The sequence below is a fragment of the Salmo salar genome, chromosome ssa27 (assembly GCF_905237065.1).
Source record: "Salmo salar chromosome ssa27, Ssal_v3.1, whole genome shotgun sequence".
NCBI lineage: Eukaryota > Metazoa > Chordata > Actinopteri > Salmoniformes > Salmonidae > Salmo > Salmo salar.
In genome coordinates this window covers 33,235,091-33,248,021 of record NC_059468.1, presented here as the reverse complement: position 1 = coordinate 33,248,021, position 12,931 = coordinate 33,235,091, and the positions used below count along the sequence as shown (strand labels likewise).

Here is a 12,931-nt window from a genome sequence, read left to right as displayed (position 1 = left end):
ACTTTAAGTCGATTGTAAAATACAGTCTGATATCTGAAGAAAAGGCAGGAGACTCAATCTGAATTAAAAGTGTGATCTCATTCTAATTATATATTTACGGTTTTCTGATCCTTGAGTCAACTACCAAGTGACAGAAAATACTTGTGTCCAGTATAGTGAGGTACCTACCTTCCTCAGTGATGTCCAGGCCTTCCACAGTGTCCTGCATAGATATGGCCCTCTCATGGGTGTGACACACCCTAGTCGTGGGCCAATCCTCACCTCCCCCGGTCTGCTCCTCCTCTTCGCCCTCCCCTCTCTGGGGAAATGGAACACTTGACTCTGGTGGGTGTTCCTGCTCCCTGTCCAGTGGTTGAAAAGTTGATACATCCTCAGTAGGAACTTTGGCCTGTTCCAACTGCTGGACAGGGGTGTTCTGACCAGTCTCCGTTGTGTGTTCCGGTGTTTCAACTGGGTTCTCATCACAGGTGTCCATCAGTTCCATCATCTCGGAGTCGTCAACCTCCTCCTGAGTCTAAGACATGATTAGAATTGAAAAAAATACTGTTTGGTTTGTGCCTGCTACATCTTGATAAAACAACTGTTAATCCTAAACCTTGAGGTACACGTAATGGCCATAGGCTGTTAATGTCCGATGATTGTAGACCGAGAGAAGGGAAGAAAAAGTTGAATATGTAAGTATACCAACATTACCCTGGCTAAGTCCTGCTGTTTCTGGTGGATCTGTCTGCACTTGCAGGGAGGAAACACCTTCTGCACTATCTTCTTCACAGTATAGTGGTCCACTGTATCCGCATAGATGTGCCTCCGCAACTCATGCAGGTCCCCTCCCTACAACACCAGGCAAGAACGTAGGATTAATCAACATAATGAGCATACACATCATATGTCTTGGCACTCTATTGAATAATACATAGATTTATTTGTGAATAACCTAATAATTCGAACAAAAGTATTGTTGCACAGCCACTGTACACTACTCACCAAGTATCAATTCATCACTTAACTATTACTTACTAGACGTTGTCATCAAAACACATTTGAATTTGGATGAAAAGTAAATAAACACTATGAAATAAATAACGACTGAAAAGGTGAGAGGAGACAGAACCTCAGGATCCAGGAAGAGATGACAGTGGGCTGGTACCCCGTCTCTCCCTGCCCTCCCGATCTCCTGCACGTAGCTCTCAAAGCTCTTGGGCATGTTGTAGTGCACGATGCCGCGCACGTCCGACTTGTCCAGGCCCATGCCGAAGGCTACCGTGGCGACCACCACTCGCAGCTCGCCACACATGAAGTTGTTCTGGACGCGACGGCGCTCAGAGGACGACATGCCGGCATGGTAGGACTCAGCCATCCACTTCAGAGGCTTACGGATCTTCTTCCTGGCTGAGGGCACACAGCAGAGAGAGGTGTCAGGGCCCATAGTCACACAGCATGTCAGAGTAGGAATGCTGATCTACCATATCTATATAATCTGATTCAATATGATCTAAAAGGGAAAACTGATCCTAGCACTTTGATGAGACTTTTTGACAACGGCATCAGAGCAACACAAATTGTCAATTTTCCCCATTGTCATCAGCGTATCATTCAAGACAGGATTCAGCCCTTTACCTAGACTTCTGTAAATATCAATATCCCAATAAAATATTTAAGCAATAAGGCACGAGGGGGTGTGATATACAGCCAGGTAGCCTAGTGGTTAGAGCGTTGGGCCAATGACCGAAAGGTTGCTGGATCGAATCCCCGAGCTGACAAGGTAAAGATCTGTCGTTCTGCCCCTGAACAAGGCAGTTAACCCACTGTTCCTAGGCTGTCATTGTAAATAAGAATTTCTTCTTAACCGACTTGCCTAGTTAAATAAAGATTAAATATTTAAAAAATATATCACGGCTAAGGGCTGTTCTTAGGCACAATGCATCGGAGTATATTGGCCATATACCATGAACCCCCGAGGTGCCTTATTGCTATTATAAAGTGGTTCTCAACATAATTAGAGCAGTAAAAATAAATATTTTGTCATACCCATGGTATACGGTCTGATATACCACAGCTGTCAGGCAATCAGGGCTCTAACCACCCAGTTTATAAATAATACATCCCAATCAACACAGCTCCAGCCAAACCGAGACAGACAGGTACCCAAAGCTTTCTTCTTCTTCCCTACAGGGTTGTCGTCTGCCTCCTGACTAGCTGTACGGTTAGACTCCTTCAACAGCACCCCCTGCAGGCAGGTCCTGAGCAGGGCCGATATACGGGTCGTCTCCTCTCTCCTGGTGCAGTAGATGATGACGGACTCCAGAGACCCAAACCGCTCCCCCTTCAGCAGACACACCAGGGCCTGGACAGGAGACAGGACGAACAGCATCACACCTGGGTTCAAATTTCATTTGTTTTCTTTCAAATACTTTAGCTGTACTTGATTGGGCTTTCCTGGCACAATGGAAACAATTAAATTGGATTAAATTGCAAACTCCATTGTTTGTGTGTGTGGTTGGCATGTACACTACCTGGTCCTGGTCTTGTGGTTGGCATGTACCCTACCTGGTCCTGGTCTTGTGGTTGGCATGTACCCTACCTGGTCCTGGTCTTGTGGTTGGCATGTACCCTACCTGGTCCTGGTCTTGTGGTTGGCATGTACCCTACCTGGTCCTTGTCTTGTGGTTGGCATGTACCTACCTGGTCCTTGTCTCGGTCCATGGAGACAGACAGCTGCAGGTTGTCAGGCACGGCAGCTGAGCGGACAGCAACACCATCCTGGTCAGCGATGCCCAGGTTTTGAGCGATGTCCAGGGCTGTGGACAGGGTGGCGGTGGCAGTCAGACCCAACAGGCATCGCACGCCCAGACGGTCCCTCAACACCTAGGAGATGGAACGGAGGTGGTATGGTGAACCATGCTTGTGTGTTCAGTAATCTTGCCTTAGACCTGAGGATCTAGGTCTTTAGCTCAGCAAGCTAACTGACAACCCAGATTAAAACCCAGTCGGTCAAAGAGACGTACAGGGCACTTCCACTCTGAGAGGTAGAACGGCACGCATGGGCTAGCCATCTACAGCTATGGTGAGAGACAGGCTCATTCTACAGAAGCAAGTGCTGTGGAAAAAACTCCCCTTGCATTTAATAAAAAAGTGTCCCCCAAATGGTGGGTTAGGATATCTATCTATGAATGAAGTGGTCATCAGAGCTCACCTTGCAGAGACGCAGGTAGCAGGGCCTAAAGTTGTGTGACCACTCTGAGACACAGTGGGCCTCGTCGATACAGGCGAAGGCCACCGGGGGGAGCTGGTCAGCTGGGGGAAGACAGCCAGAGCCAGAGTGACCTCCACCTACCAACGCCTCAGGGGACAGGAGCAGGACATGGACCTCACCTGCCTTAACCTGGAGGACACACACACACACAGCAGAAAACTGTCATCATGCAGATCACAATAGATACGACATCAACAGCAATGCAAATATGACTGACATCCTTGTAGTGGTATCACACAACACATACAAATGTGCACCTGGAGGTAACACACACACACACACACACACACCAAATGCAGGAAACAAAAATGATCAATGCAGTTAAACATTACGCAAAAGCAGAAACCGCTAAGGTTTAGGCCTAGAGCGAGTATAGTTTAACTAAGCGGATTGAAAGAGAAAAACAGTACCTTCTCAATGGCAACCTCTCTCTGTTTTTTAGACATATTGGAGTGAATGGCAACCGCTTTCAGCTTGGATGGGAGTCCAGAAAGCTAAGGAGAGAAAATCATTTTCTGTCAGTATTTCATTCAAATCAATTATTTTGAGACATTCACAAGACAGTGTCTGTATCAATAAGGTGTTGTATAACTAGGGGCCACAGATATGGGGGGGCGTTACCTAGGGGCTACAAATATGGGGGGGCGTTACCTAGGGGCCACAGATATGGGGGGGCGTTACCTAGGGGCCACAGATATGGGGGGCGTTACCTAGGGGCCACAGATATAGGGGGGCGTTACCTAGGGGCCACAGATATGGGGGGGCCGTTACCTAGGGGCCACAGATATGGGGGGCGTTACCTAGGGGCCACAGATATGGGGGGGCGTTACCTAGGGGGCCACAGATATGGGGGGGGCGTTACCTAGGGGGCCACAGATATGGGGGGGGCGTTACCTGATCATCCATAAGCGACACCAGTGGTGACACCACCAGAGTGATACTGTTAGATCTCTGGGCATAGAGGTAGGCAGGCAGCTGGTAGCACAGAGACTTGCCCATGCCCGTAGAGAGCACCACTAGCGTGGACAGACCTGAAGAGAATAGAATAGAAAAAACGATGGACAATAAAGTTATATTGTATCTTACAAAGTAAATGTGTCGTTTGTTCAGCTCCTAACCCCCCCCCCCCCAAGACACCACACACAGAGGGAGTTAAAGTGGGTGGGAGCCCTGCTTGTAACAAACAAAAAACATACATGTAGGAAAGCAACTACTTACATTTAGTCATTACATTTATTGGAGTAATTTAGCAGACACTCTTATTCAAAGCAACTTACAGGAGCTGTACATCTTCTCATGTATATCACTTAACTGAGGTACTAACTAAATGAAACACTGTTTTATCCTCTTCCTGCATACCTGATAGAATTCTCATGATGGCCTGTTCCTGCCCTGGTCTGAAAGACTTGTACCCAAAGTCTTTAAGTGCTTCCTTAACTTCAGAGGGCACCGCTGCAGAAACAAAATTTAGTTGGAAGTCAAAAGGAGTATAAATCATACTGTACTGGTTGATTAGTTTAGATTCATTCATGAAATAATTGTATTTTAAAAACGGGGTACCTTGTACTTTGCCGTCCTCCCCTAGGGGGTAGAGGGGCTGCATGGGGGACGGAGGGAGCTTGCGCTCGTAATCTGGCCTGATCACATTCAACAAGACCTCATCACCACCATCCTCCTGCTTCTCCCCCAGACCCTCATTCTCCTCTTTAACACTGGGGGGCGCCACTGTGTAATAATGAGAGACATAGTATGCATCCGAAATTGTATACTACTTCTGACCAGAGCCCTATAGGCCCTGGTCAAAAGTAATGCATTATAAAATGGAAAAGGGTGTCATTTGGGATCCACACAGAGGGACCTCATGTACACAGATGTCATTAATTAGATCATCCTCCACAGGTCTGGGGTTAGCTTTGGCGTGGAGTTCGTTATGACTGAGGTTTGAATTGGAGTCGGGAGAAACTGAACCTAAATCAGTTGTTATGGGCAGGGAACAGGGAGGAAGTAACCGGAGTGAGAGAATTGCAGGGGGGTAAGCATGAGCTCTTTGACCTTTTGGCATGCAGGTTAGTTTAGTAGCATGACATCATTGCCTAGCCAGACAGTGTAGGAGCTGTTATGCACATCTACTTTTTTAGGCTTACAGGGGCCTCGGTTTCTGCCTGCGCAATCACTCTGACTTTCGCTGGACATCATCTGTGTGTGGAGCGGTATTTCACTCCACGTACGCCCCAAATGGCACCCTATTCCCTACATAGTGCACTACTCTCAACCAGAGCCCTGGGCACTCTATAGGCAATAGGGTGCCATTTGGGACGTAACCCGAGCGTTGATCGTTTCCGTGGGGACCATACCTGATTGGTCTTAGCAGTGACATTTTACCCACTTAAGTCTCTTGACATACTATTGTATGGGTGTGTGTGTGTGTGTGTGTGTGTGTATGTATATGTATGTACACACACACACACACAGAGTATGTGGACACCCCTTCAAATTAGTGGATTCGGCTATTTCACCTACACCCGTTGCTGACAGGTGTATAAAAATCGAGCACACAACCATGCAATCTCCATAGACAAACATTGGCAGTAGAATGGCCATACTGAAGAGCTCAATGACTTTCAACGTGGCACTGTCATAGGATGCCACCTTTCCAACAAGTCAGTTCGTAAAGTTTCTTCCCTGCTAGAGCTGCCCCGGTCAACTGTAAGTGCTGTTATTGTTATTGTGAAGGGGAAACATCTATGAGCAACAACGGCTCAACTGCGAATTGGTAGGCCACACAAGCTCACAGAATGGGACCGCCAAGTGCTGAAGTGCGTCAGCACAATAACTGTTCGTCCTGAGCTTCATAAAATGGGTTTCCACGGCCGAGCAGCTACACACAAGCCTAAGATCACCATGTGTAATGCTCACTAGCTTGGCATTGCGCATGGTGACCTTAGGCTTGTGTGCAGCTGCTCACCCCTGGACGTTGTGTGTACTTGTTCTCATAAGTTTTCTAATCAAACAATTACCGTAATTTCCGGACTATTAAGCGCACCTGAATATAAGCCGCACCCACTGAATTAAATATATATATATTTTTTTTTTTACATAAATAAGCCGCAGGTGCCTACCGGTACATTGAAACAAATGAACTTTACACAGGCTTTAACGAAACACGGCTTGTAACAAAAAAATTTGCAGTAAGCTTTAGTTGTCCTTTTGCACTGAGTCAATTCCTCACGCTGCTGTTTCCAACGTCTTATCATCGACTCATTAAGACCAAGCTCCCGTGCAGCAGCTCTATTTCCTTTTCCAACAGCCAGATCAATCGCCTTCAACTTGAAAGTTGCATCATATGCATTTCTCTGTGTCTTTGCCATGATGAGGGTGACAAAATGACTACCGTAATCAGAATGATGGGAAGTTTGAGAGCGCTCGATTTAATCTAAACAGTAAACAAAAAAGTTGTTTGACCTTAACCCGTTCGGCAATTTCATTGGTCTAATGAAAGCTTCATGCCGCCAAAAAACTGAGCACGTCACAGAATCCATATAAAAATCCATATATTAGCCACGTCATTGTTTAAGCCGCGAGGTTCAAAGCCTGGGAAAAAAGTTGCGGCTTATAGTCTGGAATTTACGGTAGTTATTCTTCAAATTTTCTGGTGCAACGAGTAAGATGACTAAGAAAACGACTGAGACGACAGTGTACTGCGGAAATCTCCCCGAAAAGACGTGTAGTATTCTTGAGGAAGCTTGTAATTACCGATGCGGACTTTCCTTTCCCGGATGCCAGTACCTCGGCTGGGACCGAGGTGCAGGAAGCGAAGATGGATTAGGTGGTCGCCTGGGCGTGGGGTATGTGGTGGCTGCCTGCGCCCAACCCGGCTGCTGCGAGCTCTGCCGCCGGTTATGGGAGGCTACTCAAAGAGACCTTGAACAGACCCGGGATATCCGGTTATGTGACCAACTTTTTGTCTGTTTTGCTAGGGGCAAAGGTTACCTAGCGGTGAATGCACCCACTCCACCAGGGGTCTGGCAGCGTCTTGGGCGTTGTTTAAAGGGTTGAGTTGGACATCACTGTTGTGTGGTTCTCTCTTGGATGTCACTGGCCCCAGCGTAGCCCACAGGGTGCTTATGGCTGGGACAGGGGAAAGTAACTAGGCAGCGTGCCGTGTGCGTAATACCCAGATTGTCGCATCTGGCGGGGTCAGGTCTGGGTGGTGTTTCATTTAGTATCCGTTGGGGTCGGCTTGGGGCGAAATTCTATTTCTCTACAGTATGTTGTACCAAAGTTGACTGACTGAAAGGGAATGTAACGTTATGACTATAACTACTGTTCCCTGGAGGAGGGAAACAAGGTACAACATCTGTTTGGCCCCGCACCGCCTGTTCCTGGGCTCGGTGAAGAGCGGTATTAAATTAAAAGAATGAATCCGAGCCTCACGCTTATCGCCTGTGGTAGGCGGGGCTTCCAGCGAGGTGTGGATTTCATTGGCCTTGTCAGTCGGGATTGTAGATCCTTCAACTGAAGTCGTGAGTGCAACTCCCCATAGTAGGTTGTAACTAATTTCCCTCCTTCAGGAAATAGTAGTTACAGTCATAACGTTAGGTTATGTCTCTACTGCTGAAACAGATGTTCTGGGCAACTGAAGGGAGCTGGACTTGGGTGAAATAGTTACTGCTGACAGATACACTGGAAAAATGCCCCTTATCAAAGTCAGTGAGTGTATGGAGAAGATTATGATTGGTCCAACTTCTAAGTTGTCTATTTATCTTATTGTGATGCCTCAAAGTACAGTGCATTCGGAAAGTATTCAGACCCCTTGACTTTTTCCACATTGTTACGTTACAGCCTTATTCTAAAATTGATTAAATAGTTTTTCCCCCCCTCATCTACACACAATACCCCATGACAAAGCAAAACAGATTTTTAGAATTGTTGGCAAATGTTTAAAAAAATTACAATATTTTTTAAATACCGTACTCAAATAAAAATATCACATTTACACAGGTATTCAGACCCCATCACTGAGTACCTTCTTGAAGAACCTTTGGCAGCGATTACATGCTCAAGTCTTCTTGGGTATGACGCTACAAGCTTGGCACGCCAGTATTTGGGGAGTTTCTCCGATTCTTCTCTGCAGATCCTCTCAAGCTCTGTCTGGTTTGATGGGGAGTGTCGCTGCACAGCTATTTTCAGGTATCTCCAGAGATGTTCAATCGGGTTCAAGTCCAGGCTCTGGCTGGGCCACTCAAGGGCATTCAGTCCTTCTGGAAGAGTCTCCCATCTCCACAGAGGAACTCTGGAGCTCTGTCAGAGTGACCATTGGGTACTAGGTCACCTCCCTGACCAAGGCCCTTCTCCCCCAATTGCTACGTTTGGCCGGACGTCCAGCTCTAGGAAGAGGCTTGGTGGTTCCAAACTTCTTCCATTTAAGAATGATGGAGGACACTGTGTTCTTGGAGACGTTCAATGCTGTAGAAATGTTTTGGTACCCTTCCCCAGATCTGTGCCTTGACACAATCCTGTCTCGGAGAACTACGGACAATTCATTCGACCTCATGGCTTGGTTTTTGCTCTGACATGCACTGTCAACTATGGGACCTTATATAGACAGGTGTGTGCCTTTCCAAATCATGTCCAATCAATTGAATTTACCACAGAAGGACTCCAATCAAGTTGTAGAAACATCAAGGATGATCAATGAAAACAGGATGCCCACCTGAGCTCAATTTCAAGTCTTATAGCAAAGGGTCCGAATACTTATATAAATAAGGTATCTGTTTTACATCTTTAATAAACATGCAACATTTTCTAAAAACCTGTTTTTGCTTTGTCATTATGGGGTATTGTGTGTAGCTAGACGAGGAAAATTGTTTATTTAATGCATTTTAGAAAAAGGCTGTAACGTAACAAAAGGTGTAAAAAGTCTAGGGGTCTGAATACTTTCCGAATGCACTGTTTATATGTCCCAAACAGCACCCTATTCCCTTAATAGTGCCCTAGCTTTGACCATCGCACATAGGGCTAAGGACAAAAGTAGTGCACTATATAAGGAATAGGGTGCCATTTGGGGTGCACCCTTGGGGATATTTTGATTGAGATTGAGGGGAGAATCTGCCTGCCTCAACATTTTCACTAATGTAGATCTCATCGCCAGACGGGGTGACAATAGCATACCCCGAGGCTCGGAACGCAGAGTTCCCGTTGCCCGGGCAACTTCTTCCAAGGTTGGCAGTTCGAAGGGCTCCTCAACCGCAGATGCCTCATCAGCAGCAGCACTGTCTACTGGAGCTGCAACTGGAAACAGGAAGGGCACAACAGGTTAAATATTAGAATATATAAAATTCACAGGATACAGGGATGTATTCAGTAGGGAGAAGCATTCAAAAGATGAAAATGACTCTTGCACATGTAAAGGACAGCGAATCAGATCTGTTGAGCAAAATACATTTCCAACTGAACGTTCTGCAATGTTGCACCTTCCTCAACAGACCCCAGGTGCATCAAAGAAAACGCTTTAGCACAGTATTTCTTATGCATAAAGACAACCGTGATGTGGTCAATGAAACTAGTTCCTGAAGAACCACTCATCTAAACAAGCCAATTTAGCTACCACAGCTTCAGTCGTCACACGCCATGTACTGTCTGTCCTGTAACCTCTCACCTCTGCCCTTGCAGTTCATAGCCCAGTGTCCTGTGCCTCCGCACTTGAAGCAGGTGTCCCCTGGACGATTGAACCCTCCGAAGCCGCCTCTAAACCCTCCTCTGCCTCTTCCCCCTCTAAACCTTGAGTCTGGTCCTCCAAACCTCTCCCCCTTTAGCTGGAACTTCTCCATGGTCAACTGAAACAGAGCAAAAACAGGAGAAAATGTGCTTATATATATATATATATATATAGTCCTCCTAGACAGGGACTGTATGCTGTAAAGTATTCAGACCCCTTGACTTTTTCCACATTGTTACGTTACAGCCTTATTCTAAAATGTATTCAATTGTACACAAAATAACCCAGAACGACAAAGCGAAAACAGGTTTTAGAAACCCGATGGTCACTCTGACAGAGCTCCAGAGTTCCTCTGTGGAAATGGGAGAACATTCCAAAAGGACAACCATCTCTGCAGCACTCCACCAACCAGGCCTTTACTGTAGAGTGGCCAGACAGAAGCCACTCCTCAGTAAAAGGCACATGACAGCCCACTATGAGTTTGCCAAAAGGCACCAAAAGGACTCTCAAACCATGAGAAACAAGATTATCTGGTCTAATGAAACCAAGATTGAACTCTTTGGCCTGAATGCCAAGCGTCACATCTGGAGGAAACCTCGCACAATCTCTACGGTGAAGCATGGTGGTGGCAGCATCATGCTGTGGAGATATTTTCAGGGGCAAGGACTGAGAGACTAGTCAGGATCAAGGCAAAGATGAACGGAGTAAAGTACAGAGAGATCATTGATTAAAACCTGCTCCAGAGCGCTCAGGACCTCTGACTGGGGTGAAGGTTCACCTTCCAACAGGACAACGGCCCTAAGCACACAGCCAAGACAACGCAGAAATGGGACAAGTCTCTGAATGTCCTTGAGTGGCCCAGCCAGAGCCCGGACTTGAACTCGATCAAACATCTCTGGAGAGACCTGAAAATAGCTGTGCAGTGACGCTCCCCATCAAACCAGACAGAGCTTGAGAGGATCTGCAGAGAAGAATGGGCGAAACTCCCCAAATACTGGTGTGCCAAGCTTGTAGCGTCATACCCAAGAAGACTCGAGCATGTAATCGCTGCCAAAGGTGTTTCAACAAAGTACTGAGTAAAGGGTCTGAATACTTATGTAAAATTTCATTTTTTTATACATTTGCAAACAATTTGCTTTGTCATTATGGGGTAGTGTGTAGATTGATGAAGGTAAAAAAAAAAACGATTTAATACATTTTAGAATAAGGCTGTAACGTAACAAAATGTGGAAAAAGTCAAGGGGTCTGAATACTTTCTGAATGCTCTGTATGTACCAACTGTAGTAGTTTCCTTACCTGCTTCCGTAGGCCAGAGCCCCTACATGCGTATCCTTTGACATGAGACTTATTTTTCAGGTTGATCTTTACAAAGTTACAGTCCGAGTTCTTGGTGGGTCTGGACAGATGAATGGTGCGAAAGAAAAATCACATTAATACAAAACAATTAGATTATTAAAAATAAGATAGTTATGATAATTACAGTCAATGAGGAATATGTATTTAAAAAAAGGGGCTCTCGAGAGTGCATAGATCAATTTGTCAATCTAAATAATATTGATTGATGAAATATATTAGTAGTCTAAGGGTAATATAGAGTATAACCCACTTAGGTCTCATTGTGTTGCTCCCTCTGTTCCTGGCAGCTTTGACATCTTCCTCATCCACCTCTCCTAGGAGGTTCTCCTGTGGAACCCTTGGTTTCTGCTTCACTGCTTCCTTCTCTGTGACGTCACCATTCTCCTGCTCGCTAGCATTTCCATCACCCGTCTGAGCCTTCTTCTTCCTCGCTCTGGGGGCTTTTTTAGGACTCCTGCCATCAGCTGTAGCCTCTGTAACCTTTTTGGTTCTCCTCCTCTTTTTCACCGCCCCCTCTTTCTCTGTGTCATCAGGGTTCTCTCCATATGTGGCGTGGTCCCTTTGCCTCTTTTGGCCCTTTTTCTTCGTACCTTTCTTCTCCGTCCCAAGCTCGTCACCCTCGGCCTGCTGTGGTGGCTGCGTCGACACCTCCGCCTCCTCTTCAACCCTTCCTACCCGGCCTTTTCTGGCCCTTGCTCGAGATTTCTTGGCGGTGGTGGCGCCGACGGCTGTCTCTTCTGAAGTTCCGCCCTCGGCCTGTCCTCTGAGACCTGGTCTGGTTTCTCCATCCTTTCCCTCTCCGGAGCCAGACCCTAATGAGGAGCGTTGTCCAGTGGACCGCAGACTGGCTGGGTCTGCTGCAGACGTTACGCCACAACCAATTTTGGGCTGTTGCTCGTCTGAAAAAGGCAGATCCTGTGGCATGGTACTCTTGGAAGTCCTCTCCCCCAGGAGAGTTGTCCCTTCGGTCTGCCTGGAAGGTATGACAAAGGAACTGGCGGCACGTCCTGGGTTCTCTCCCTCACCAACGCCTCCCCCTTTGGCCTGCGGTGAACCTACCGCCGACACCACGGCGAGAGACAAATTACCCACAACGGGCTTCTCCACGATACCCACCTCGTCAAACACCTGACATCTCTCGAGCCAGCTGCTGTCTACAGAGGTCAGCCTCTTGGTGAAGGTCTGTCTGAGCTGCTGGGCCCTGCTTCCTGCCTGTCTGTCTGATGAGGATGCCCCCGCTGCAGGAGACCACAGCTTGGAGGGTGTGAAGGCTGGTAATGGCTCAAAGGGCTCCTGCGGCGGCTGCTGTGGGTGTTCTGTCCCCGTCTGCACTGGACAGGCCAGAAGGTGTGGACGTGTGTTGGCTGGCTTTAGCAGAGGGGATAACAGTGTATCGCTGCCTGCAGCACCAGCTGCAGGGTTTGGGCTCTGGCCGTCTTTCCAGGACTTCAGAGGTGTTCGACGTGGCGTGAACGACTTCTTCAGAGAAACCGGTCTCTCCTAGAAACAGTTTATAGCGCAGGAAAAATGTATATATTCAAAATGGCAGAGGTCCAAATTCCCCACATCTCCATCATCACGTTAACTAGCAATTGCAGTTTGCA

The 12,931-nt window shown here is 46.9% G+C and overlaps 1 protein-coding gene across 1 annotated transcript in view; it reads right to left on the bottom strand.

The window, feature by feature from the left end:
• LOC106588962 (ATP-dependent DNA helicase Q4) overlaps positions 1–12,931 on the bottom strand; it is a 30,254-nt gene that overhangs the window by 5,562 nt on the left and 11,761 nt on the right. The window contains 14 exon segments of the mRNA XM_045709301.1: positions 169–514; positions 694–831; positions 1,112–1,389; positions 2,146–2,344; positions 2,683–2,865; positions 3,194–3,382; positions 3,664–3,747; positions 4,148–4,284; positions 4,613–4,705; positions 4,814–4,978; positions 9,425–9,544; positions 9,912–10,089; positions 11,268–11,367; positions 11,578–12,827. Of these exon segments, the coding sequence (XP_045565257.1) occupies positions 169–514; positions 694–831; positions 1,112–1,389; positions 2,146–2,344; positions 2,683–2,865; positions 3,194–3,382; positions 3,664–3,747; positions 4,148–4,284; positions 4,613–4,705; positions 4,814–4,978; positions 9,425–9,544; positions 9,912–10,089; positions 11,268–11,367; positions 11,578–12,827 (3,460 nt within the window).